This window comes from Anomaloglossus baeobatrachus, chromosome 11 (genome assembly GCF_048569485.1).
Source record: "Anomaloglossus baeobatrachus isolate aAnoBae1 chromosome 11, aAnoBae1.hap1, whole genome shotgun sequence".
In the NCBI taxonomy this organism is placed as follows: Eukaryota; Metazoa; Chordata; class Amphibia; order Anura; family Aromobatidae; genus Anomaloglossus; species Anomaloglossus baeobatrachus.
The window spans coordinates 110,610,008-110,633,608 of record NC_134363.1 but is presented as its reverse complement, the minus strand read 5'-3'; the positions used below and the strand labels follow the sequence as shown (position 1 = coordinate 110,633,608).

The following is a 23,601-nucleotide window of genomic DNA, read 5'->3' as shown; positions in this document are numbered from 1 at the left end:
AAGAGACGTACATGAAGGCCTCTTGAGTCTAATGTGCCCATTTTGAGGAACTGAGTCTTTGTAGTATTTTCCTTTGCCAGGGCAGTCCAAAATTGTGAGGTTCACCAATGCCCCTGCATACAGACGTGCATGAGGGCCTCAAAACATTAAGTGTCCATTGTCAGGAAGTGGGTGTATTATAGTATAGCCCTTAGGCAGGGCAGCCAAAAATTGGGAGGCTCCACGTTGTCCCTGGATAGAGACGTGCATGAGGGCCTGTAAACCTGAAGTGCCCATTGTAAGGAAGTGGGTCTATTGTAGTATAGCCCTTAGGCAGGGCAGCCAAAAATTGGGAGGCTCCACGTTGTCCCTGGATAGAGACGTGCATGAGGGCCTGTAAACCTGAAGTGCCCATTGTAAGGAAGTGGGTGTATTATAGTATAGCCCTTAGGCAGGGCAGCCAAAAATTGGGAGGCTCCACATTGTCCCTGGATAGAGACGTGCATGATGGCCTGTAAACCTGAAGTGCCCATTGTAAGGAAGTGGGTCTATTGTAGTATAGCCCTTAGGCAGGGCAGCCAAAAATTGGGAGGCTCCACGTTGTCCCTGGATAGAGACGTGCATGAGGGCCTGTAAACCTGAAGTGCCCATTGTAAGGAAGTGGGTCTATTGTAGTATAGCCCTTAGGCAGGGCAGCCAAAAATTGGGAGGCTCCACATTGTCCCTGGATAGAGACGTGCATGAGGGCCTGTAAACCTGAAGTGCCCATTGTAAGGAAGTGGGTCTATTGTAGTATAGCCCTTAGGCAGGGCAGCCAAAAATTGGGAGGCTCCACGTTGTCCCTGGATAGAGACGTGCATGAGGGCCTGTAAACCTGAAGTGCCCATTGTAAGGAAGTGGGTCTATTGTAGTATAGCCCTTAGGCAGGGCAGCCAAAAATTGGGAGGCTCCACGTTGTCCCTGGATAGAGACGTGCATGATGGCCTGTAAACCTGAAGTGCCCATTGTAAGGAAGTGGGTCTATTGTAGTATAGCCCTTAGGCAGGGCAGCCAAAAATTGGGAGGCTCCACGTTGTCCCTGGATAGAGACGTGCATGAGGGCCTGTAAACCTGAAGTGCCCATTGTAAGGAAGTGGGTCTATTGTAGTATAGCCCTTAGGCAGGGCAGCCAAAAATTGGGAGGCTCCACGTTGTCCCTGGATAGAGACCTGTTAGGTTCTTAGTGCCTCCGTGCTTGCATTTAAAAACCGCACGTGTGTGCCTGTTGGTGGCAGCTTTCCGCTGCATTTGTGTGAGTTTTGCAAAAACTTGGATATAACGCACAAGTCTAGTGAATACACGTCAGCACAGCATTGCAAAATGCGCAAGGGCGTTGTCAACGAACAAGGAAGTGGACGTGATGGTGGTGCAGGCAGAGACCGAGGTTGTGTGCAAGCTCTAATTTCGCCACAACAAAGGGCCACATCTAGTCGCTCGCACGTCCTGTCCCAAATTCTTGGGGACCGCAGCAGTACACCGCTCTTGAACCAAGACCAGTGTCAACAGGTTGTTAGTTGGATAGCGGATAATGCTTCCAGTCAGATTGGCACCACCACAAACACTCTGTCTTCCACACGGTCAAGTGTCAGTAGCCGTGATACTGCACCGCACATTTCAGAACCTGATCCTCCTTCCTACCACCAGGCCGAGTACACGTCCACGGACATTACTGATCCCACACTTGGACACTCGGAAGAGCTGTTCGTTCACGTTTCCATTCACAAATTCTGGCCTCTCGCCAGCTCCTGTTGAAGTGGGCCATGACGAGATTGTATGTACAGATGCCCAAATATTTGAGCAGCCACGTTCTCACGAAGTTGGCAACGTGTCTCAACAAGGGGTGGACGATGATGAGACACAATTGTCAGGAAGTCAGGAGGAGGAGCAGGGTGCGGAAGAGGAAGACGACGTGGTGGATGATCCAGTAACTGACCCAACCTGGCAGGAGGATATGCAGAGCGAGGACAGCAGTGCACAGGGGGAGGGAGGCGTAGCATCCCAACAGGCAGTAAGAAGCAGAGTGGTGGCCCCAGGCAGACGTCAGGCAACTGTTCCCCGGAACAACACGACACAAGGTGCCTGTACAAATGTTAGGTCTTCCCGAGTCTGGCTGTAATACTATTGTATGTATTGAGGATTTCGATTGCGTTAGGGCAATGACAACCAGAGACGAGTTCTTGGTGCAAGACGTTTATAATATGCAACCAGCAAATATGTACATAAACGGAACAAAAACACAGTAGAACATAAATACAGGAAATACCTTCCAGGGACGGAGCGAAAGGGAATTCCCGGGACCGCGCACCGGACTCCCCCAGGGAGACCACCAAGCGCGAACCCCTATACAGGGACTGTCTGGCAATCACCCCAGAAGCCCTAAATGCGCAGCAGCCGGGACACAAAAGGGCAATAGGTAAGTCCAAAAATGTCCGTACGTGATGTGAGTCCAGAGTGGTATTAAACGGAAGGAACCGGGCAGAAGTGCCGACCAAAGACGGCAAACGGAGTCCGGGCACAGCTAGATGATACCAGATGAAGTCCAGAGTCGGTGTCGGTTGTTTTCCAAGAGGATCCGAATAACAATCAGGAACCAAAAGCAGCAGGGCAGGAGCACACAGGAAGCAGTATACTCAGGCACTGGACTAAGCTTTAGGGGCGGCTTTTAAACAGATGGACAGGAAGTAGGGCAACAGAACAGAAAACTCCATGTTAACAAAGGGCAAGCTCTTTCAAAAGAAAACTGGAAAACCCGGAACTCTGACACTGGCAGTTTTTTAAGTTGGCTCCAGATGATTCTAAAAAGGCCATTTGCAACACCTGCCATGCCAGCATCAGCAGGGGTACCAAAACTAGCAGCCTGACCACCACCAGCATGATCAGGCACATGTCAGCCAAGCACCCGACTTTGTGGGAAGTACAACAGAGTCGAGGAGCAGTGCTTGCTGATGTCACTGCTACGTCTTCGCTGGTTGTGCATGCGAGCCAATCCCCTGTCCATGCTGCCTGCGAACAAGCCTCCTCCACTCCTGCACCTGCAGTTGCCTACGCAGAAAGAACACCATCATCAAGCACGTCCTTGTCCCAGCGCAACGTTCAGTTATCCATTCAGCAAACCTTTGAACGCAGGCGCAAATACACTGCCAACACCCCACATGCCACAGTTCTAAATGCTAACATTTCGCGACTGCTTGCGCTGGAAATGTTGCCTTTTAGGCTGGTTGAGACAGAAGCATTCCGCGACCTGATGGTGGCAGCTGTCCCACGTTACTCGGTCCACAGCCGCCACTATTTCTCCCGGTGTGCCGTCCCCGCATTGCATAACCACGTGTCACAAAACATCACACGTGCCCTGAACAACGCTGTTTCAGCCAAAGTCCACCTAACCACAGACACGTGGACAAGTGCATGTGGGCAAGGCCGCTACATCTCGTTGACGTCACACTGGGTTAATATTGTGCAAGCTGGGACCCAGTCTGAGCGAGGGACGGAACACGTCCTTCACACACCAAGTTTTGCAGGCCCTACCTCAGTCAGGGTTTCACACACACTCTACAGCTCCGGAATGTCATGCTCCTCAGCCTCCTCCTCCTCCTGCGCATCCTGATCCACTTTACCCTCCACACCAGTCCCAAGCTGGAAGTGTCGCGGGCGGAGGAGGGGACGGTGCGCTCTCCCACTGCTCGGGTCCGGCTGACGCTGCTCTACGGCTGCTGCTGCTCGTTGGCTCGAGCGATGGCCGGATCCCGGGGACTCGAGCGGCGCTACTCGCCCGTGAGTGAAAAGGGGTGGTTTGGGTTTTGGGGATATTGTCCGTGACGCCACCCACGGTTGTGGTGATTGTGTGGACACCACCGCTGCTCTGGACGGGGATCCCGGGAGCCTGTGACAGGGAGCATCTTTGTTGTTATTTCTCCCCTCCGTGGGTAGGGGGGTTGGTTGTCCTGGGGCCTGGTGATGGGGTAGACATGGATGACAGGCGGGTTGCGGGGCCTGATGAGGTGCAGGGTCGCAGGGGCAGCGCTGTGCCGCACGGCACGGAGGTACTCACTCAGCCCAATGATGATGACACAGTTCACGGTTAAACAAGTGGCTGGATGGACGGGTCACTCGGACGGCTGCGGTTGTTCCTCCCTGCAGGTTAGTGATGACTGTCTCTCCCTGCACCTAAGTTAAGTGTTGGTAGTGATGGTTTCCCAACGGTAACCCGCTCCCCGACCTGGATATGGGCCGGAGGAGCCCCTTTTGCCCACAGGCGCTGGCCCTGGGAGACGGTTGCCCTTGGCGGTGGCTGTGTCTCCCCTTCACGGTTGTACGGTTGCCTTCTATCTGGACTTGGCTGTTTGGAAACCCTGAGGTTCCCTTTACTAACGGATTTGTCAAATTCACGGCGACACCAAGCCTTGCCGGGATCCGAAAGTCCTCTGCCAATGGTGCTGGCTTCTCTTTGTATACCGGTCCGGTACGGCCACGGTCCTTACGGCAGACTCCAATCGGCCTCCACTGCAGACGGTCACCACATCCTGCCAACCTTGCTGTCCTGTCCGGGCCACACACCCGGACCAACTTCAGGCTCTTTGCTGTCACTTTTCTCCTCTCTACTACTTTCCTCCTTCCACTTCCTTAGCTTAACTCTCACTGCCTGTGTTTTCCCTCCTCCTCGGTGGGTGGAGACCAACCGCCTGGCTCCACACCCTGGTGTGGACAACAGCCCCTGGGGAAGGCAACAAGGATTTTGTGTTTTGACTATGATATGCCTGCAGGGAGTGTGGGGTGTTTAAGTGTTGTGCTCTGTGGCCCCTGGCTTGTCCAGGGCGACACAGAAGCACTGCAGCACTGCCTCGGCGAAGCGGCAACAGGCAGTGCTGAAGCTAATCTGCATAGGTGACAAACCCCACAATGCAGAAGAGGTGTGGACAGCTCTGAAACAGCAGGCAGATCACTGGCTCACAACTCTGAACCTAAAGCCAGGAAAGGTCGTGTGTGACAATGGCCGGAACCTGGTGGCGGCTTTGAGGCGAGGCCAGCTGACACATGTTCCATGCGTGGCCCATGTGCTCAACCTCGTGGTTCAGCGGTTTCTAAAGTCATACTCAGAGCTGTCTGATCTGCTGGTAAAAGTTCGCCGCCTGTCTGCACATTTTCGAAAGTCACCTACTGCTTCAGCCGGCCTTGCCGGCTTAAGACGCCGTTTGCATCTTCCGGCACACAGACTGGTGTGTGATGTCCCCACGCGTTGGAATTCAACTCTGCACAAGTTGGTCAGGATATGTGAGCAGAAGAGGGCAGTTGTTGAGTACCTGCATCACCTAAGCCGTTGGGAAATGGGTCAAACTCCACACATAACACCTGAGGAGTGGAGATGGATGTCCGACCTATGCACCATCCGCCAAAACTTTGAGGACTCCACCAAGATGGTGAGCGGCGATGACGACATTATTAGCGTCACCATACCGCTTCTCTGCCTTCTAAAATGGTCTCTGCTCAAAAAACAACCATGATGCATTGCAGGCGGAGCGCGATGAGTTTGAGCAAGAAACAGTAGTGGGTGTGGGTGATGATAACACACAGCCCAGCCTCGTCTCATCACAACGTGCAGTGGAGGACTATGACGAGGAGGAGGATGAAGACATGGAGCAACTCTCTTGCCAAATTGAGGATATGACATGCAGTCATATCCTCGGTTCAGCGTGGCTGGCCAGAGGACAGGGTAGATGATGAGGAGGAGGAGGAGGAGGACAGCATGTTCAGTCATCGTGTTGGTCAGGATACTGAAGTGATGGCTGTTAAGAGTCTGGCACACATGGCTGACTTTATGGTAAGCTGCCTGTCTCGTGACCCTCGCGTTAAGAACATCTTGGCCGACAATCATTACTGGTTGGTAACACTGTTAGACCCACGCTAAAAGGAGAACTTTATGTCTCTTATTCCCGAGGCGGAGAGGTCAGGCAAAATGCAGCAGTTCCAGAAGGCCATAGTCACGGAAGTAGGCAAAGCATTCCCCTCACAAAACGCTAGCGGCATAGGTCATGAATCAGTGGACAACCGAGGCGTACAGCCGAGAGAGGCACAAGTCCAATCCGCCAGAGGTAGGGGAACAGTCTTTAAGATGTGGGACAGTTTTCTCAGCCCCTCACGTACCACAGCCCCTGAGGTGCGGGGTAGTGCCACAAGAAATCCTAAGTTTGCCCAGATGCTGAAGGAGTACCTTGCAGATCGAACAACTGTACTCCGACATTCTTCTGTGCCTTACAATTATTGGGTATCCAAGCTGGACACGTGGCATGAATTGGCTCTCTACGCCTTGGAAGGCCTGGCCTGCCCTGCTGCTAGCGTTTTGTCAGAGCGTGTTTTTAGTGCCGCAGGTGGAATCATTACAGATAAACGCACCCGCCTGTCAACTGAAAATGCTGACAGGCTGACTCTGATCAAGATGAACAAGGGTTGGATTGGGCCAGACTTCACCACACCACCAGCAAATGAGAGCGGAATTTAAAGTTTGCCATGTACCTCCACTCACCCATGGGTACACACTTCTGGACTTTGGATAATCGCTGGACTGCTCCTCCTTCTCCTCATGCGCCACCATGATGATGACCGTTACAAATTGCAACACTTAGGCCTTTGTTTCAGGTATACCCCCAGTGGTAAATTTTTTCGCCCATTCTTTGCAGAATGGACATTACAACGACAGGAGACCCGCTCCTTTGCAATGGGAACAATGTTTTGAGGCCCTCATGCACGTCTCTACCCAGGGACAACGTGGAGCCTCCCAATTTTTGGCTGCCCTGCCTAAGGGCTATACTACAATAGACCCACTTCCTTCCAATGGGCACTTCAGGTTTACAGGCCCTCATGCACGTCTCTACCCAGGGACAACGTGGAGCCTCCCAATTTTTGGCTGCCCTGCCTAAGGGCTATACTACAATAGACCCACTTCCTTCCAATGGGCACTTCAGGTTTACAGGCCCTCATGCACGTCTCTATCCAGGGACAACGTGGAGCCTCCCAATTTTTGGCTGCCCTGCCTAAGGGCTATACTACAATAGACCCACTTCCTTACAATGGGCACTTCATGTTTACAGGCCATCATGCACGTCTCTATCCAGGGACAATATGGAGCCTGACGCTGCCACCGACTGCCACACACATGCTGTTTTTAAATGCAAGCACGGACGCAATAAGAACCTAACTGGTTTTTAGGAGCGACAATTACTGAGAAGTCTGACACTATCAGACACTGCTGACTGACGTGTATTATACACTAGACTTGTGCGTTATATAATAGTTTGTGCAAAACGCGCACCTGTACCCTGCCACTGACTGCCACACACGTGCTGTTTTTAAATGCAACCACGGACGCAATAAGAACCTAACTGGTTTTTAGGAGCGACAATTACTGAGAAGTCTGACACTATCAGACACTGCTGACTGACGTGTATTATACACTAGACTTGTGCGTTATATAATAGTTTGTGCAAAACGCGCACCTGTACCCTGCCACCGACTGCCACACACGTGCTGTTTTTAAATGCAACCATGGACGCAATAAGAACCTAACTGGTTTTTAGGAGCGACAATTACTGAGAAGTCTGACACTATCAGACACTGCTGACTGACGTGTATTATACACTAGACTTGTGCGTTATATAATAGTTTGTGCAAAACGCGCACCTGTACGCTGCCACTGACTGCCACACACGTGCTGTTTTTAAATGCAACCACGGACGCAATAAGAACCTAACTGGTTTTTAGGAGCGACAATTACTGAGAAGTCTGACACTATCAGACACTGCTGACTGACGTGTATTATACACTAGACTTGTGCGTTATATAATAGTTTGTGCAAAACGCGCACCTGTACGCTGCCACTGACTGCCACACACGTGCTGTTTTTAAATGCAAGCACGGACGCAATAAGAACCTAACTGGTTTTTAGGAACGACAATTACTGAGAAGTCTGACACTATCAGACACTGCTGACTGACGTGTATTATACACTAGACTTGTGCGTTATATAATAGTTTGTGCAAAACGCGCACCTGTACCCTGCCACCGACTGCCACACACGTGCTGTTTTTAAATGCAATCACGGACGCAATAAGAACCTAACTGGTTTTTAGGAGCGACAATTACTGAGAAGTCTGACACTATCAGACACTGCTGACTGACGTGTATTATACACTAGACTTGTGCGTTATATAATAGTTTGTGCAAAACGCGCACCTGTACGCTGCCACTGACTGCCACACACGTGCTGTTTTTAAATGCAACCACGGACGCAATAAGAACCTAACTGGTTTTTAGGAGCGACAATTACTGAGAAGTCTGACACTATCTGGACTGTTTTACACTGTGTACACCAGCCCCAGATATGATGAAGGCTGGTATACGGTCACCACTACCCTGCCTGCCTGCCTGTATACTGCTACAATAGTCCTGACAAGGACTCTTCTGGTCACTAGCCTGTATTCCGACCTGGCTATACCCTGCCTGTATATAGCAACAATAGTCCTGAGAAGGACTCTGCTACTGTACTCCGACCTGGCTATACCCTGCCTGCCTGTATACAACTAGAATAGTCCTGAGAAGGACTTCTGGTCACACTGTTTGCAGCCCTGCTCCGGAACTAACTATAAAGGGCCGCAAAGCTTTCCCTGAATCAGCGACACTCTCCCTGCACTGACAGTCTGGATAGCTGTGAGCAGAGCACAGCGCGCCGGCCGATATAAAGGCTCGGTCACGCTGTGCAGGCCGGCCAATCACTGCAATTCCACAACTAACAGGGCTGTGGCATTGCAGTGGTCTGCCAGCCAATCCCTGCATGAGGGCTGGCTCTCAAAAGAGCGCCAACATGCAGAAATGAAGACCACGAGTACAGCACGAGTATCGCGAGATTACTCGGTCCCCGCCGAGCAGCCCGAGTACAGCGATACTCGTGCGAGTACCGAGTAGTGACAAGCATGCTCGCTCATCACTAATACTGAGATAAAAAACTCACCAAATACTTTACGTGTGCATGTGGCCTAAGAGACAAAACATGGAGTGTCAAAAAGTGATAAAAATGCGTATAATAACCCAAAATGCAATGAAAAAGCACAAGTAACCTAATTTACATAATAGGTGTACGTAGAAATGCTTTAGAAAGTCTACAACAACAAAAAAAATCAACAAAAGCTCCTCATGGGAATGAAACCTAAGACTGAGTGCACCCAATCAGGGTTTCCAAAAGGTTTGGACGCAGCGTGTTTTCACTGTGTATTTCGCAGCATGTGTTTGCTTCACTGTACAGTAGTTAGAAGCACAGTGTGTGGGATTTATAGAAATCCCATGCCCACTGTGCTTGGTTTCTCCGCAGTGTAAACTAACATGCGACGCAGCTTTCCAAGCCGCAGCATGTCAATTTATGCTGCGGAGACGTGAGTGTTCTCTGGTAGAATAAACGTAAAGTCCACAGCGGCCCGAATCCTGATTGTGGGCACAGGCCATTGCGGTCTCCTGTGGACAACACTCGCGGCCTCGCAAGAGAGGGTACGCTGCATCCAGGACTGGATGTAGCCCACAACCTGCTTTTAACAATGGTGTCCCGTGCCCTCATGCAAAGCAGGGCAGGACGCTAGATGATGCATGTGTTTGGTGTGCTTTCGCAGCAGGCTAAGTTTGCCCTTATCTATGTCCTCCATGTGCACCACCGTCAGCGGGACATTCTTGTCCCTTACCACATGCTTGGCGCATGTTAAATTATGCACATAGCTTAGAGTGGTATTATTAGAGAATCAAATTTTTAAATTAGCCCTGAAAAGGACTGTTGGTTGTACGTGGCAGCACCAAGGACTGTAACGCAATAAACCCTTTCTAAATGCCTTTAATAAACTATCCCTACTCTAGCAGCTAAGGCTATGTGCACATGTTGTGTTTTTTTGATGCTGCGTTTTTGTGTGTTTTTGCCACGATTTGGTGCGTTTTTGATCTCTGCGTTTTTCCAATTGCATGGGGGGGGGAAACGCAGAAAAACGCAGGAAAGAATTGACATGTCCATTATTTTTTTTTAAGCTCAAAAACGCAGCTTAAAAAAAAAGTTGTGTGCGGACAGCAAAAATGAAAACTCATAGACTTTGCTGGGGAAGCAAAGTCATGCAGTTTTGAGGCCAAAAACGCACCCGAAAAACGCGCAAAAACGCAGAGAAAAACGCACTGTGTGAACTTACCCTAACCCTATTCTAATTGCAGCTAAGAGCGGTATTATTATAGATTAGAATGTATTTGAATTAACCCTGAAAAGGACTGGTGGTTTAATGTTGCACAGCAGGTGATGTAACACTATAAACACACTCACTTCTCCAGCAAAAACTCTTCCTACACTATTTCCGGGTACACATTTATTGAAGTGCGCTTAAAAATCCAAAGAACAAACGCACTCCAATAAATGTGATGTTTTATTTTTTTCTCCTTTTGCAGTTTGAGTTACTGTATTCTTTAACTTTTTTAGCTGCTTGGACATTTCCATATGGAACTAGGGCTTATTTTCAGAGTAGGGCTTATATGTTAAGCATGCTCAAAAAAGCCCCTCCCCCACAAAAAAAATCTTACTATTTTTGGAATAGGGTTTATATTTTAAGCATACTAAAAAAAGCCCCAAAAATCCTACTAGGGCTTATTTTTGGGGGAAGTAGGGTATGCTTGTCAGCCTTAGAAGACTCATAGGACAGCTTTTATCTGTCCTCTTCTGTAGTCTTTCTGAAGAGTCCTCGCACCCATCCCACAGAACAGAGACTTGCCCGATGAAGTCCACACTTGTAGTGTGACACGTGTCAAACAGATGAAGCATCCGTCATAGTTTCTAGGCTGGCAGCTCTGATATACAGTTATATTTCATATCCTGATTAGAGTTGTTGAAATTTCAGGAAATACATTATAATAATCTGTTACCGTCTAAGCATGGCAATGAATTAACACTACAACTTTCTATAACCTTCCAACCTCTCTCACTGCAGGCCAAGCTGGGATTGTCACCTGCACCCATTTACTTCCAGTATGTCTCACTTATCATCTACCCTCAAGAGATATACAGACACTGACTATCCAAAATATGGTGGATACGGATCATATGCTTCCAACCACAGTTCTTCATTCAGTGATAGAAATAAACTGTCTTACAAGTCTAATGTGAACAGCTCCTATTACACCAGCCCTGCTCTTCGCTCTTATGGAGATCATGACCGAAGCCTTCCACCCCTGGATTCGTCCACAAAGAGGAGTGACATCTTAGCACGGTCGCCATCTAAGTATACCCCGAGTGCATACTCCTATAACTACAACAGTAGTTACTCAACCTTTCAAACCTCCCCCATCACATCACTGTCTCGTAAGAAGTCATCCAGTCATACGGACTTGTCCCTTGGATTTTCTGAACTACGTACCTCAGATAATTATTATAGTCATAGCCCAGGATTGACACGATCACGCCATGATTTGGATAGTACTTCTCGAATTTCCCGTGCCTCCAACCACACTGAGTTTGGGGACATCTATGGAAAGAAACGAGGCTCCACCAATGGATATGGACTGTCTTCTGCAGCAGCACCAGAACCTGTCACTTCACTTACTAAGCCCTCATCAAGATTCACCTACTCGTATGATAAGAACGAGGGATCCAGTGGCAAAGAGACGACGGTAGGTCTTATTTATCATGGTTTACATAGAAAACAAATGATTGTAATGTTTATATACAGCTCGGTCAAAAATTAAGCGACCACTGTAAAATTGTTAGTTTTTCTGATTTTTTTTCTTCATGGGTATATTTTTTAGGTAAAATGTAAATTGTTCTTTTATTCTATAAACTACTGACAACCTGTCTCCGAATTTCCAAGCAATATATTTTGTATTTATTTTCTGAAAATTAAAATGGTCAAAATAACAAAAAAATGCATTGCTTCCAGAACTCAAATAATGCAAAGAAAAAAGTTCATAATCATTTAGAAACAACAAGAAACAACAATAGTAATGTTTTAACTCAGGAATGAATGTTTTGTGGAATAACCATAATTTTTAATCACAGCTTTCATGCGTCTTAGCATGCTTTTCACCAGTCTTTCACAATGCTTTTGGGTGACCTTATGCCACTCCTGGCGCAAAAATGTAAGAAGTTCTACTTTGTTTGATGGCTTGTGACTATCCGTCTTCATCTTGATTACATTCCAGAGGTTTTCAATGGGGTTCAGGTCTGGAGATTTGGCTGGCCATGACAGGGTTTTGATGTGGTGGTCCTTTATCCACACATTGATTGACCTAGCTGTGTGGCATGGTGCATTGTCCTGCTGGAAAAAACAGTCCTCATAGTTGGGGAACATTGCCTGAGCAGAAGAAAGCAACTGTTTTTCCAGGATAACCTTGTATGCGGCTTGATTCATACGTCCTTCGCAAAGTTAAATCTGCCCAATAGTTTTCTGCTTGGACCCACTATTCTACACATATTCCGAGTCTGAGCTTTGCTACTTTTTCAACATTGACAGTCACTCATTTTACCCATAATTTCATAGTCGATAGAATATTAAAGTTTAGTTTTTGCTACCAAAAGTTTGTAGAGATTAAAGGGGGCTTTACACGCTAGCAATATCGGTACCGATACGCTAGCGTGCGTACCTGCCCCCATCATTTGTGCAACACGGGCATATCGTTGCCCGTCGTGCATAAAATCACGCTCCTCCGTCATACGGCTTACCTGCCCTGCAATGTCGCTCTGGCCGGCGATCCGCCTCCTTTCTAAGGGGGCTGGTCGTTCGGCGTCACAGCGACGTCACACGGCAGGCGTCCAATAGAATTGGAGGGGCGGATTGATCTGGACGTAACATCTCGCCCACCTCCTTCCTTCTGCATTGGCGGTGGAGGCAGGTAAGGAGATGTTCCTCACTCCTGCGGTGTCACACACAGCGATGTGTGCTGCTGCAGGAATGAGGAACAACAACTATAATGAGAGGTAAACGATTTTTTGTTTTAGGACGAACATTCCGCGGCAAACGATTTTGGCAGCTTTTGCGATCGTTTTAGGTTGCACATAAGTGTCACACGCTGCGATATAGTTAATGACGCCGGATGTGCGTCACAAATGACGTGACCCCGACGTTAAATCATTAATGATATCGTAGCGTGTAAAGCCCCCTTAAGAGTCCATGCCAAAGTTAACATAGACTGTGACTAACAAATAAGTCATGAGGCTTCTGTCAAGCCACTGAGCCACAGTACGTGAACAAAAAGAGCAATCCAAGGCGTGGGTGCAGAAATACAAGTTAGTAACCAGAGCCTCCTCTATATATAAAACTGGTGCCCAGTGTTTTTATGAAACATGAGTTATTATAAGGGGCGCAGAGGGAGGTATAAAGCTTTCCTGAAATATATCGGCAGAATATTCAGAAGGATGGTGATGGCGTTTCATGTTAATTGCATAATTAATAATAATAATAATAATAATAATAATCTTCCTATAGCGCCAACATATTCCTCAGTGCTTTACAATTCAGGAGGATCATATACAAACAAGTAACAGTTATAGAAATACAATATTTAGAGGAAAAAAAAAAGAAAAAACACAACCCTGCCCGTGAGAGCTTATAATCTACAATGAGATGGGGGGGAGAGGCAAGGTTCAAGTGCTTATTTACAATGACAATCCAGCCATCTCACGGACATGGGGGATAGATAATGGTTTCCTCGACCAGTGGGCCCGAGCTTTGAGATGCCTTTGGGTGCCATGGAGTTTGATGTGGAGTTATGTTGTGAGAAGTTGTAGAGGGACTATGTGAATCGAATCTGATTAGGGAGTGTGATAGGCCGCCCTAAAAAGATGCGTCTTTAGGGTGCGTCTGAAGCTGAGTAAGTTGTGATTTGTCCTAACTTCTTGGGGTAGAGCGTTCCAGAGGGTTGGTGCAGCTCGGAAGAAGTCTTGGATTCGGGAGTGGGAGGTTCGAATTAGTGTGGATGTTAGTCGAAAGTCGCTTGCATAGCGTAGAGAACAGGTGGGGTGATAGACAGAGAGGAGGGTGGAGATGTAGGGGGGTGCCGCACTGTGGAGAGCTTTGTGGGTGAGAACAAGCAGTTTGAATTGGATCCTGTGATATATGGGCAGCCAGTGCAATGACTGGCACAGAGCAGAGGCATCCGAGTAGCGGTTAGCCAGGTAGGTGACCCTGGCTGCTGCATTAAGGATGGACTGTAGAGGAGAGAGTCTAGTTAGGGGGAGACCAATTAATAGAGAGTTACAGTAGTCAAGGCGAGAGTGGATCAGGGCCACGGTGAGGGTTTTTGTCGTTTCCATAGTGAGAAAGGGGCGGATTCTAGAGATGTTCTTGAGGTGCAAGCAGCAGGAGCGGGCGAGAGATTGTATGTAGGAGGTGAAGGAGAGATCAGTGTCAAGTATAACACCCAGACAGCGGGCCTGCTGCCTAGGACTTATCGTGCCACACACAGAGAGGGAGATGTCAGGTTTAGAAAGGTTGGGAGATGGAGGGAAAAGAAGAAGTTCAGTTTTGGAAAGGTTATGTTTCAGATAGAGAGCAGACATGACATTGCAAACTGCAGTCAGGCAGTCACTTGTGTTCTTTAGTACAGCGGGGGTGAGCTCAGGGGATGAGGTGTATAGCTGTGTGTCATCAGCATAAAGATGATACTGAAAGCCAAATCTGCTGATGGTCATTCCAATTGGGGCAGTGTAGAGGGAGAAAAGAAGTGGGCCAAGGACTGAACCTTGAGGGACCCCAACAGTGAGAGGAAGAGGAGAAGATGTGGAGCCAGCAAATGATACACTGAATGAACGGCCAGAAAGATAGGAAGAGAACCAGGAGAGCACAGTGTCCTTTAGGCCGATAGAATGGAGCATAGAGAGAAGGAGACTGTGGTCAACCGTTTCGAAGGCAGCAGAAAGGTCAAGAAGAATAAGCAGAGAGTGGTCACCGTTACGTTTTGCTGTCAATAGGTCATTGGTCACTTTGACAAGGGCGGTTTCTGTTGAGTGTAAAGGGCGGAAGCCAGACTGTAAAGGATCTAGAAGAGAGTGAGTGGAAAGGTAGCGGGTGAGGCGAGAGTAGACCAGGCGCTCCAAGAGTTTAGAGATGAAGGGGAGATTGGAGATTGGTCTGTAGTTGCTTGTACAGGACGGATCAAAAGAAGGTTTTTTTAATAATGGAGTAATGATAGAGTGTTTGAGGGAGCAGGGGAAGATACCCGAAGAGAGAGAGAGAGATTGAAGATTTTAGTTAGGTGAGTGGTGACAACCGGAGAGAGGAACTGGAGTAGAGGTGTGGGGAAGGGATCAGTAGGGCAAGTGGTAGGACAAGAGGAGGATAGGAGACTTCCTCCTCTGTGACTGGGTCAAATGTGGAAAGTGAGCTGGATGGGATATGGGGATGGATGGGATTCACAGCGCTTGGTGGCTGGGAGCTGATCTCTTGGCGGATGTTTTATATTTTCTCTGTGAAATACGAGGCCAGGTCATCAGCATAAAGGGCTGTGACAGGGGTCTGTACTTTGGGACTGATGAGGGAATGAAAGGTGTCAAAGAGCTTTTTTGGTTTGTTGGCAAGTGAGGAAATAAGGGTGGTGAAGTAGGTCTGTTTGGTGAGGTGAAGGGAAGAGTTGTAGGTCCTTAACATGAACTTGTAGTGGATGAAGTTTTCTGGTGTGCGGTTTTTCCTCCATAGGCGTTCGGCACTCCCGGAGCATTGCTGAAGAAATAGAGTTTGGGATGTGAGCCAGGGCTGTTTTACTTTGTGTTTGGTCTTTCTGAAGGTGAGGGTCGCTACTTGGTCTAGTGTAGTCCTGAATGTGTCATTGTAGTGCTTTACAGCCAGATCAGGACAGGAAAGTGAGGAGATAGGGGACAGTGATGCCTGTAAAGAGTCTGAAAGTGTCTGAGAATCGATGGCCTGTAGGTTTCTGAATGTGTGATTGGTGGGAGTGTGCTGGGATGGGCAAGGGTTTGAGAGTTTGAAGGAGAGGATGTTGTGGTCAGAGAGGGGAAGAGGTGAGTTGTCAAAGTCAGAGATTGAGCAGAGGCGGATAAAGACCAGGTCAAGGGTGTTACCATCTTCATGTGTCTCAGAGGATGAGAGTTGTGAGAGGCCAAGGGAGGTGGTGAGAGATAGAAGCTGGGATGCAGATGGGGAGGAGGGGCTGTTTATCGGGATGTTAAAGTCTCCTAGGATAAGGGTTGGTAACTCTGAGGACATGAAGTGCGGCAGCCAGGCTGAAAAGTGGTCAAGGAACTGGGTGGGTGAGCCTGGTGGACGGTATATGACAGCTACTCTGAGGGAGAGGGGATGGAAGAGTCTGATGGTGTGGACCTCAAAGGATGGGAATGAGAGTGATGGAGCTGGGGGGATGACCTGGAAAGTGCATTGTGGAGACAGGAGTAAACCGACTCCACCACCATGTCTGTTTCCAGGTCTTGGTGAATGGGAAAAGTGTAAACCACCATGAGAGATGGCAGCAGGGGAAGTAGTGTCAGAATCCTGAATCCAGGTCTCAGTGAGGGCTAGCAGATTAAGAGAGTTATTGAGAAAGAGATTGTGGATGTAAGGAAACTTGTTACATACAGACCGTGGATTCCAAAGAGCACAATTAAAAGAGGGAAGTGAGGGTGTACAACTAATGTCAATGAGGTTAGCAGGGTTTCTATGGGAGGTGGGGGAGGTGGTAAAGTTAGCATGGGGTGGCCCGGGATTGGGAGAGATATCACCTGAAAGAAGTAGGAGTAGAAGGAGAAAGATCAGATGATTTTTGGACTTGTGGAATGGCTTTTTGTGTAAGTCCCTGGAGTTTGATTGAATGAGACTATTAAGATAGGTGAAAGAGCCTGGGAGCTGTGCATAGGAGAGGGGAGGAGAGAGGGACTGATGTGGACGAGTGGTGATGGATGGGGGACAGGGCGGTGAAAGTGGACAGTAAAAGCATATAGAATGATAGAGATATAAATAATAGTCATGGTTAAAACAGACGGAGTCAAAGAGTAGTTTACCTGCCTCGACTAACTGCCATTGAAATAACTGCCAGGCACTTCGCAATGATGGCACGCATGCAACACCCCGCATGCATGCGCCCCTTAAGAAGCACACAAATATATAGGGCTGACAAGAGGAATAGGTAAGGGGGATTGTGGGAGGCCAGCTTGTTAAGGGAAATCAACAAATGCTGATCACACCAGGGGATGATTAAGGAATCAAAGGGAACAGGACACATTTGACACCCGCCTGGACTTCCAGTCTACTCAGATTTACACCATCCACCATCAGATAAGATAGGCAAAGAGAAAGATACAGTCATACATCAGTGAGTAAATCAAATATTGTGAAAATAACATAGCTTAAATGACAGTAAGCAGAGTTATATACCAGAACACATATTCAGCCAATGCAGGGGGGAGCAGACAATTCACTTCACAGTAGTATAATTATGTAATATCTGAAATTTAAAGAGGCTGGCCACAAATTTTACATTGATGGCCTATCCTTAGGGCGGCTTTGCACGTTGCGATATTGCACGTGCGATGTCGATGGGGTCAAATCGAAAGTGACGCACATCCGGCGTCGCAGTCGATATCGCAACGTGTAAAACCTTTTTGATACGATGAACGAGCGCAAAAGCGTCGTTATCGTATCATCGCTGCAGCCTCCGGCATTTCCATAATGCCGGTGCAGCGACAGGTACGATGTTGTTCCTCGCTCCTGCGGCAGCACACATTGCTGTGTGTGAAGCCGCAGGAGCGAGGAACTTCAACTTACCTGCCGCCGGCTGCAATGAGAAGGATGGAGGTGGGCGGGATGTTTACATCCTGCTCATCTCCGCCCCTCCGCTTCAATTGTCCGCCTGCCGTGTGACGTCACTGTGACGCCGCACGACCCGCCCCCTAAGGAAGGAGGTGGGTCGCCGGCCAGAGGGACGTCGCACGGCAGGTATGTGCGTGTAAAGCTGCCCTAGCGATAATAATCGCTATGGCAGCTTTCACTAGATATCGAACGTGCGACGGGGGCGGGACTATCGCTGCAGCATCGGTAACACATTGTTACCGATGTTGCAGCGTGCAAAGCCCGCCTTAGGATAGGTCATCAATGTCTGATTGGATGTGTAACGGGGGCAGGGGGCGCCTCAGGGGGTGTAGTCGGGTCCCCTCGCCTTGTGGGCCGCAGGCTGAACCCCGGCCCGGCCGTTACTTGCAAAACAGGTGTGTTGTTGGGGCAGAGTGTGGATGCATGGGGCCCATTCATGACAGCGTTCTTTCTGTATATAAAAAAAGGCTGCACATCAAACTTAGATAATGGTATAATGCCTCAAGCATATGGAAAAATATTGGAATATACAATAAAAAATGCTACTCGCTAATTTGAACATGTGAATAACGAATTGCATACCTGCCATGAATATTAGGAAAAAGGAGATATTTAGCAATCGCATTGATCAATGTAACTGAGCCCCAAGGCCTCGTCAAGGCATATCTCTATATTGGGGTCCCTAGCTCTGTGACCCTAACTGTGTGTCATCTCATTGCAATTAAAAACTGCTATGGGTGGAGAGGGGTAACTAAGGACTTTCTTATATAGGAGATGGAAAAAACATGGCCGAAAGGGGCGGAGCTGTGTTCACATTCAGAAAAAAACTACATATAACTGAATAGGATAACTGAAGTGAGCACTAATATATATATTATGAGTGCAAGCCAAAAATTACATACTATATACGAATAAGGCTGCACATCAAACTTAGATAATGGTATAATGCCTCAAGCATATGGAAAAATATTGGAATATACAATAAAAAATGCTACTCGCTAATTTGAACATGTGAAAGTCCTAATATTCATGGCAGGTATGCAATTCATTATTCACATGTTCAAATTAGCGAGTAGCATTTTTTATTGTATATTCCAATATTTTTCCATATGCTTGAGGCATTATACCATTATCTAAGTTTGATGTGCAGCCTTATTTTTATATATAGTATGTATTTTTGGCTTGCACTCATATATATATATATATATTAGTGCTCACTTATCCTATTCAGCGTTCTTTCTGTGCTCTCCAGCTCCTTCTTCACTTTCAGGAAAGAGACAATTGCAGGGAGCAGATAAACCAAACACCGATTTATTAAACAAAGCTTCCATCTTTTTGTTTGCAGCAGGTTTACTTTAGTACGTTACAAGTTACAGGTCCTTTTCTACAAAAACGGTTTCCTTTTCTCTACGGGCACTTTCCTTTGCCTGCAGGGGACATACGTTAACCCCCTAGTAGCTGCGCTCTAACCCGGATTTACTGTAGGGCAGATCCAGCACACACTACCGGCTCTGGATAAGTTCTCACCTCTCCACTTCTTTGTCAGGGCACTAACCTTCGCCTGCAGGGGCCACTTGTTATCCCCCTGATAGCTGCACTCCACTCTAGTACACACCACCGGCTCCGGACTAGTCCCAACTCTTCCACCGTTTCTCATGGGTTTCCTCTGCTTTCTAGCCAAGAGTACTCACTCAGGCTGACTGCCTCGTCTCACTCCCCCACTCTGCCCCGTCACCTCAGACCGAGCTTGCTCGCCTCTCACATCTCACTGCACACTGGACTCTGCATTCAGAACCCTTCCTTCCCCACCTAGGCTGCCCTGCCCCTTCCTTCCCTGCCACTGTTACCAGGGGAACCACTGCTCTACACTGGCACCTAGTGGGGAAACAGTTTATGACAGGTAACATTTTACCATTAACATTTACAATTTGCCACCATACTACTGTGGCGTCTTCAGGGGGGGAAAAACAGCTCCTTCACTACTAGGGGTCCGACTACCCCTTACATTCCTCCCCTCTTTAACCTCAGCCTCCTGGCGAGGTTCGTACCTGCAAAACAACACATGTAGGAAAACACAATACTTAAAACACACAGACTGGCACACAAGTTTGGTGCCCAGAGTCCCTCCAGGGAAGCTCCCGGTCTTAGTCGCACATCTGCCCGGAGGCCCTCCTCAGGCGCTCCTGGTCTTAGCTGACCTTCTGCCCGGAGGCTATTTCCAAGCGCTCCCGGTCTTTGGGTGGGCAGAAAACAACAGGACAACAAGATTCCTTCTTAACAGTCACGGAAGGAGTCCACGCACAGTTCTGCATTAAGCTCCTCCCGGGTTCAGTACTTTTAACGTTGCTTGATCTGTAACATTTGCTGACTCCTAACAGCACCGGCTCCCAACAACAAACAGACGTCTCTTCCGGATGACCACCTCTTCACGCTGGGTGGTATGCACGCAGCCATTCGGCCCGCTGGGCCCTCACATGGTCGGAGAGGGACTGTCCAGGTAAGCGGGGTAGCCTACGAAACGGCTCATAACCCGGTGGCTCCGGTACTTCCTTCTCCGGTTCAGGCCCTTCAGCCTACTGCGGGGGTGAGGGGGTAGCTGGACGGGACCGCAGTGGGCTGCCGACAACAACTACCGGGTGCGACACCATACTCTGATGTATCACCAGTAATGCCGATGCTTCTCTTGGCTTGTCTCCAGCCGTAGGTTCGGCGGCCGCTTTTGGCGCGACCGTCGGGGTACTCTTCAGCCCACAGGCTTCAGCGAGCGCTTGCTTATGCTGAGCGCGCCACGCTCTGTTCTCCATTCTGCTTGGTCCAGGTATTGGAGTTTGCTTCTTCTTCCACTGCCGGGGTTGCAATCGCGCCGGGGAAGGTGGAGGCGGTTCTTCTTTTCCCGCTTCTGCCCATACTCCGCCCCTGGCCTCACCCACCAGGTCGGCACAGCGTTTGCGACGCCTCTTCTTTCTTGCGGCACCGCCCACGTCTCTAGACCTCTGCAGTATCTTGGGGCAAGCACCTCCCCTCTTTGGGCGGTGCACTCCGGGCTTCTTCCTTACAGGCCAGCCCAGCGCTTTTCGTTTGGCGCCCACTTTTCGCGCCTTCACTAAATCCATGAGGACGGCCGCCATCTTGTGGTCTGTTCAGTACATCAGGCACCACTTGGTCTCTGCTCGGGGTTTCTCTTCTGCGGGCTTGATCCTGCCGACTACGCCAAAATATAACGGGGCAGGGGGGCGCCTCAGGGGGTGTAGTCGGGTCCCCTCGCCTTGTGGGCCGCAGGCTGAACCCCGGCCCGGCCGTTACTTGCAAAACAGGTGTGTTGTTGGGGCAGAGTGTGGATGCATGGGGCCCATTCATGACAGCGTTCTTTCTGTGCTCTCCAGCTCCTTCTTCACTTTCAGGAAAGAGACAATTGCAGGCAGCAGATAAACCAAACACCGATTTATTAAACAAAGCTTCCATCTTTTTGTTTGCAGCAGGTTTACTTTAGTACGTTACAAGTTACAGGTCCTTTTCTAAAAAAACGGTTTCCTTTTCTCTACGGGCACTTTCCTTTGCCTGCAGGGGACATACGTTAACCCCCTAGTAGCTGCGCTCTAACCCGGATTTACTGTAGGGCAGATCCAGCACACACTACCGGCTCTGGATAAGTTCTCACCTCTTCACTTCTTTGTCAGGGCACTAACCTTCGCCTGCAGGGGCCACTTGTTATCCCCCTGATAGCTGCACTCCACTCTAGTACACACCACAGGCTCCGGACTAGTCCCAACTCTTCCACCGTTTCTCATGGGTTTCCTCTGCTTTCTAGCCAAGAGTACTCACTCAGGCTGACTGCCTCGTCTCACTCCCACACTCTGCCCCGTCACCTCAGACCGAGCTTGCTCGCCTCTCACATCTCACTGCACACTGGACTCTGCATTCAGAACCCTTCCTTCCCCACCTAGGCTGCCCTGCCCCTTCCTTCCCTGCCACTGTTACCAGGGGAACCACTGCTCTACACTGGCACCTAGTGGGGAAACAGTTTATGACAGGTAACATTTTACCATTAACATTTACAATTTGCCACCATACTACTGTGGCGTCTTCAGGGGGTGAAAAACAGCTCCTTCACTACCAGGGGTCCGACTACCCCTTACAGATGGAGTCCAATAAATGGCACTCCACCGATTAGGTGCTCTTGGTCCTGGTGGCGGCAGCAGGTGGCCGGAAATGCTCAGTTCCGGAGCTGCCCCGTCTTCTTACAGCAGCGGCAGCTGGGTACCGCACATCCAACTTCCATTCAAATCAATAAGAGGCAGATGTGCAGAGCCCGGCTGTACCCTCTATGAGTTGATAGGGCAGCTCTGGAACTAAGCATTTCCAGCCATCTGCTGCCGCCACCAAGACCCAGAGCAGCTAATCGACGTTGGACCCCGGCCAATCAGACTTTGATGACCTATCCTAAGGATCAATGGAAAAAGTAGTGGCTTACCTCTTTAGGCAGTCTCAGTCTAGATAAAGGAATAGCTCACTTTTATATTATAGAGTGATCAAGCAAAATTCAATATTAAATTGACGACTATTGTAAGTAGTAATATTTTAAGACCAACATAAGAATTAAGACAAGTGCAAAAGCTAATACAGATAAAAACCAAGATCGGAGACCGGCGTTTTTGTTTCCACCTGGAGTAAAAAAAGTTATATGATTTATTATGAGGTGCACAGCAGACACTGACGTCTGAGCCAGGCAATGCATTTATACATTTGTGCTATAATTTATGGCAATTTCTGGTGTGAACTACAGTAAATTTGTCAAATGGTGCGTGGCCTCTCTTCTCTAAGCCTCCCCCCTCCCAGCCTCCCTCCTCCCAGTCTCCCCCAGCATCAGCCTCTCTCCTCCCAGCCTCCCCCTCCCAGCGTCCCCCAGCATCAGCCTCCCCCAGCATCAGCCTCTCTCCTTCCAGCCTCCCCCAGCATCAGCCTCCTCCAGCATCAGCCTCTCTCCTCCCAGCCTCCCTCCTCCCAGCCTTCCCCAGGATCAGCCTCTCTCCTCCCAGCCTCAGTCTTCCCAGCCTTCCCCAGCATCAGCCTCCACCTCCCAGCCTCCCTCAGCATCAGCCTCCCCCAGCATCAGCCTCTCTCCTTCCAGCCTCCCCCAGCATCAGCCTCCCCCAGCATCAGCCTCTCTCCTTCCAGCCAACCCCAGCATCAGCCTCCCCCAGCATCAGCCTCTCTCCTCCCAGCCTCCCTCCTCCCAGCCTCCCCCAGCATCAGCCTCCCCCTCCCAGCCTCCCCCAGCATCAGCCTCCCCCAGCATCAGCCTCTCTCCTTCCAGCCTCCCCCAGCATCAGCCTCCGCCTCCCAGCCTCCCCCAGCATCAGCCTCCGCCTCCCAGCCTCCCCCAGCATCAGCCTCTCTCCTCCCAGCCTCCCCCAGCATCAGCCTCTCTCCTCCCAGCCTCCTCCAGCATCAGCCTCTCTCCTCCCAGCCTCCCCTAGCATCAGCCTCCCCCTCCCAGCCTCCCCCAGCATCAGCCTCCCCCAGCATCAGCCTCTCTCCTTCCAGCCTCCCCCAGCATCAGCCTCCCCCAGCATCAGCCTCCCCCAGCATCAGCCTCCCCCAGCATCAGCCTCCCCCTCCCAGCCTCCCCCAGCATCAGCCTCCCCCAGCATCAGCCTCTCTCCTTCCAGCCTCCCCCAGCATCAGCCTCCCCCAGCATCAGCCTCTCTCATCCCAGCCACCCCCAGCATCAGCCTCTCTCCTCCCAGCCTCCCCCAGCATCAGCCTCCCC

General features: G+C 49.5%; 1 protein-coding gene across 2 annotated transcripts in view; it reads left to right on the top strand.

Annotated features, from left to right (window-relative positions):
- USP2 (ubiquitin specific peptidase 2) overlaps positions 1 to 23,601 on the top strand; it is a 204,248-nt gene that overhangs the window by 86,055 nt on the left and 94,592 nt on the right. For both annotated transcript variants that reach the window (XM_075327576.1, XM_075327577.1), the window contains exon 2: positions 11,010 to 11,688. In XM_075327576.1, coding sequence (XP_075183691.1) covers positions 11,050 to 11,688 — 639 coding nt within the window. In that variant the 5' untranslated portion in view covers positions 11,010 to 11,049. The remainder of the gene's footprint in view (positions 1 to 11,009; positions 11,689 to 23,601) is intronic.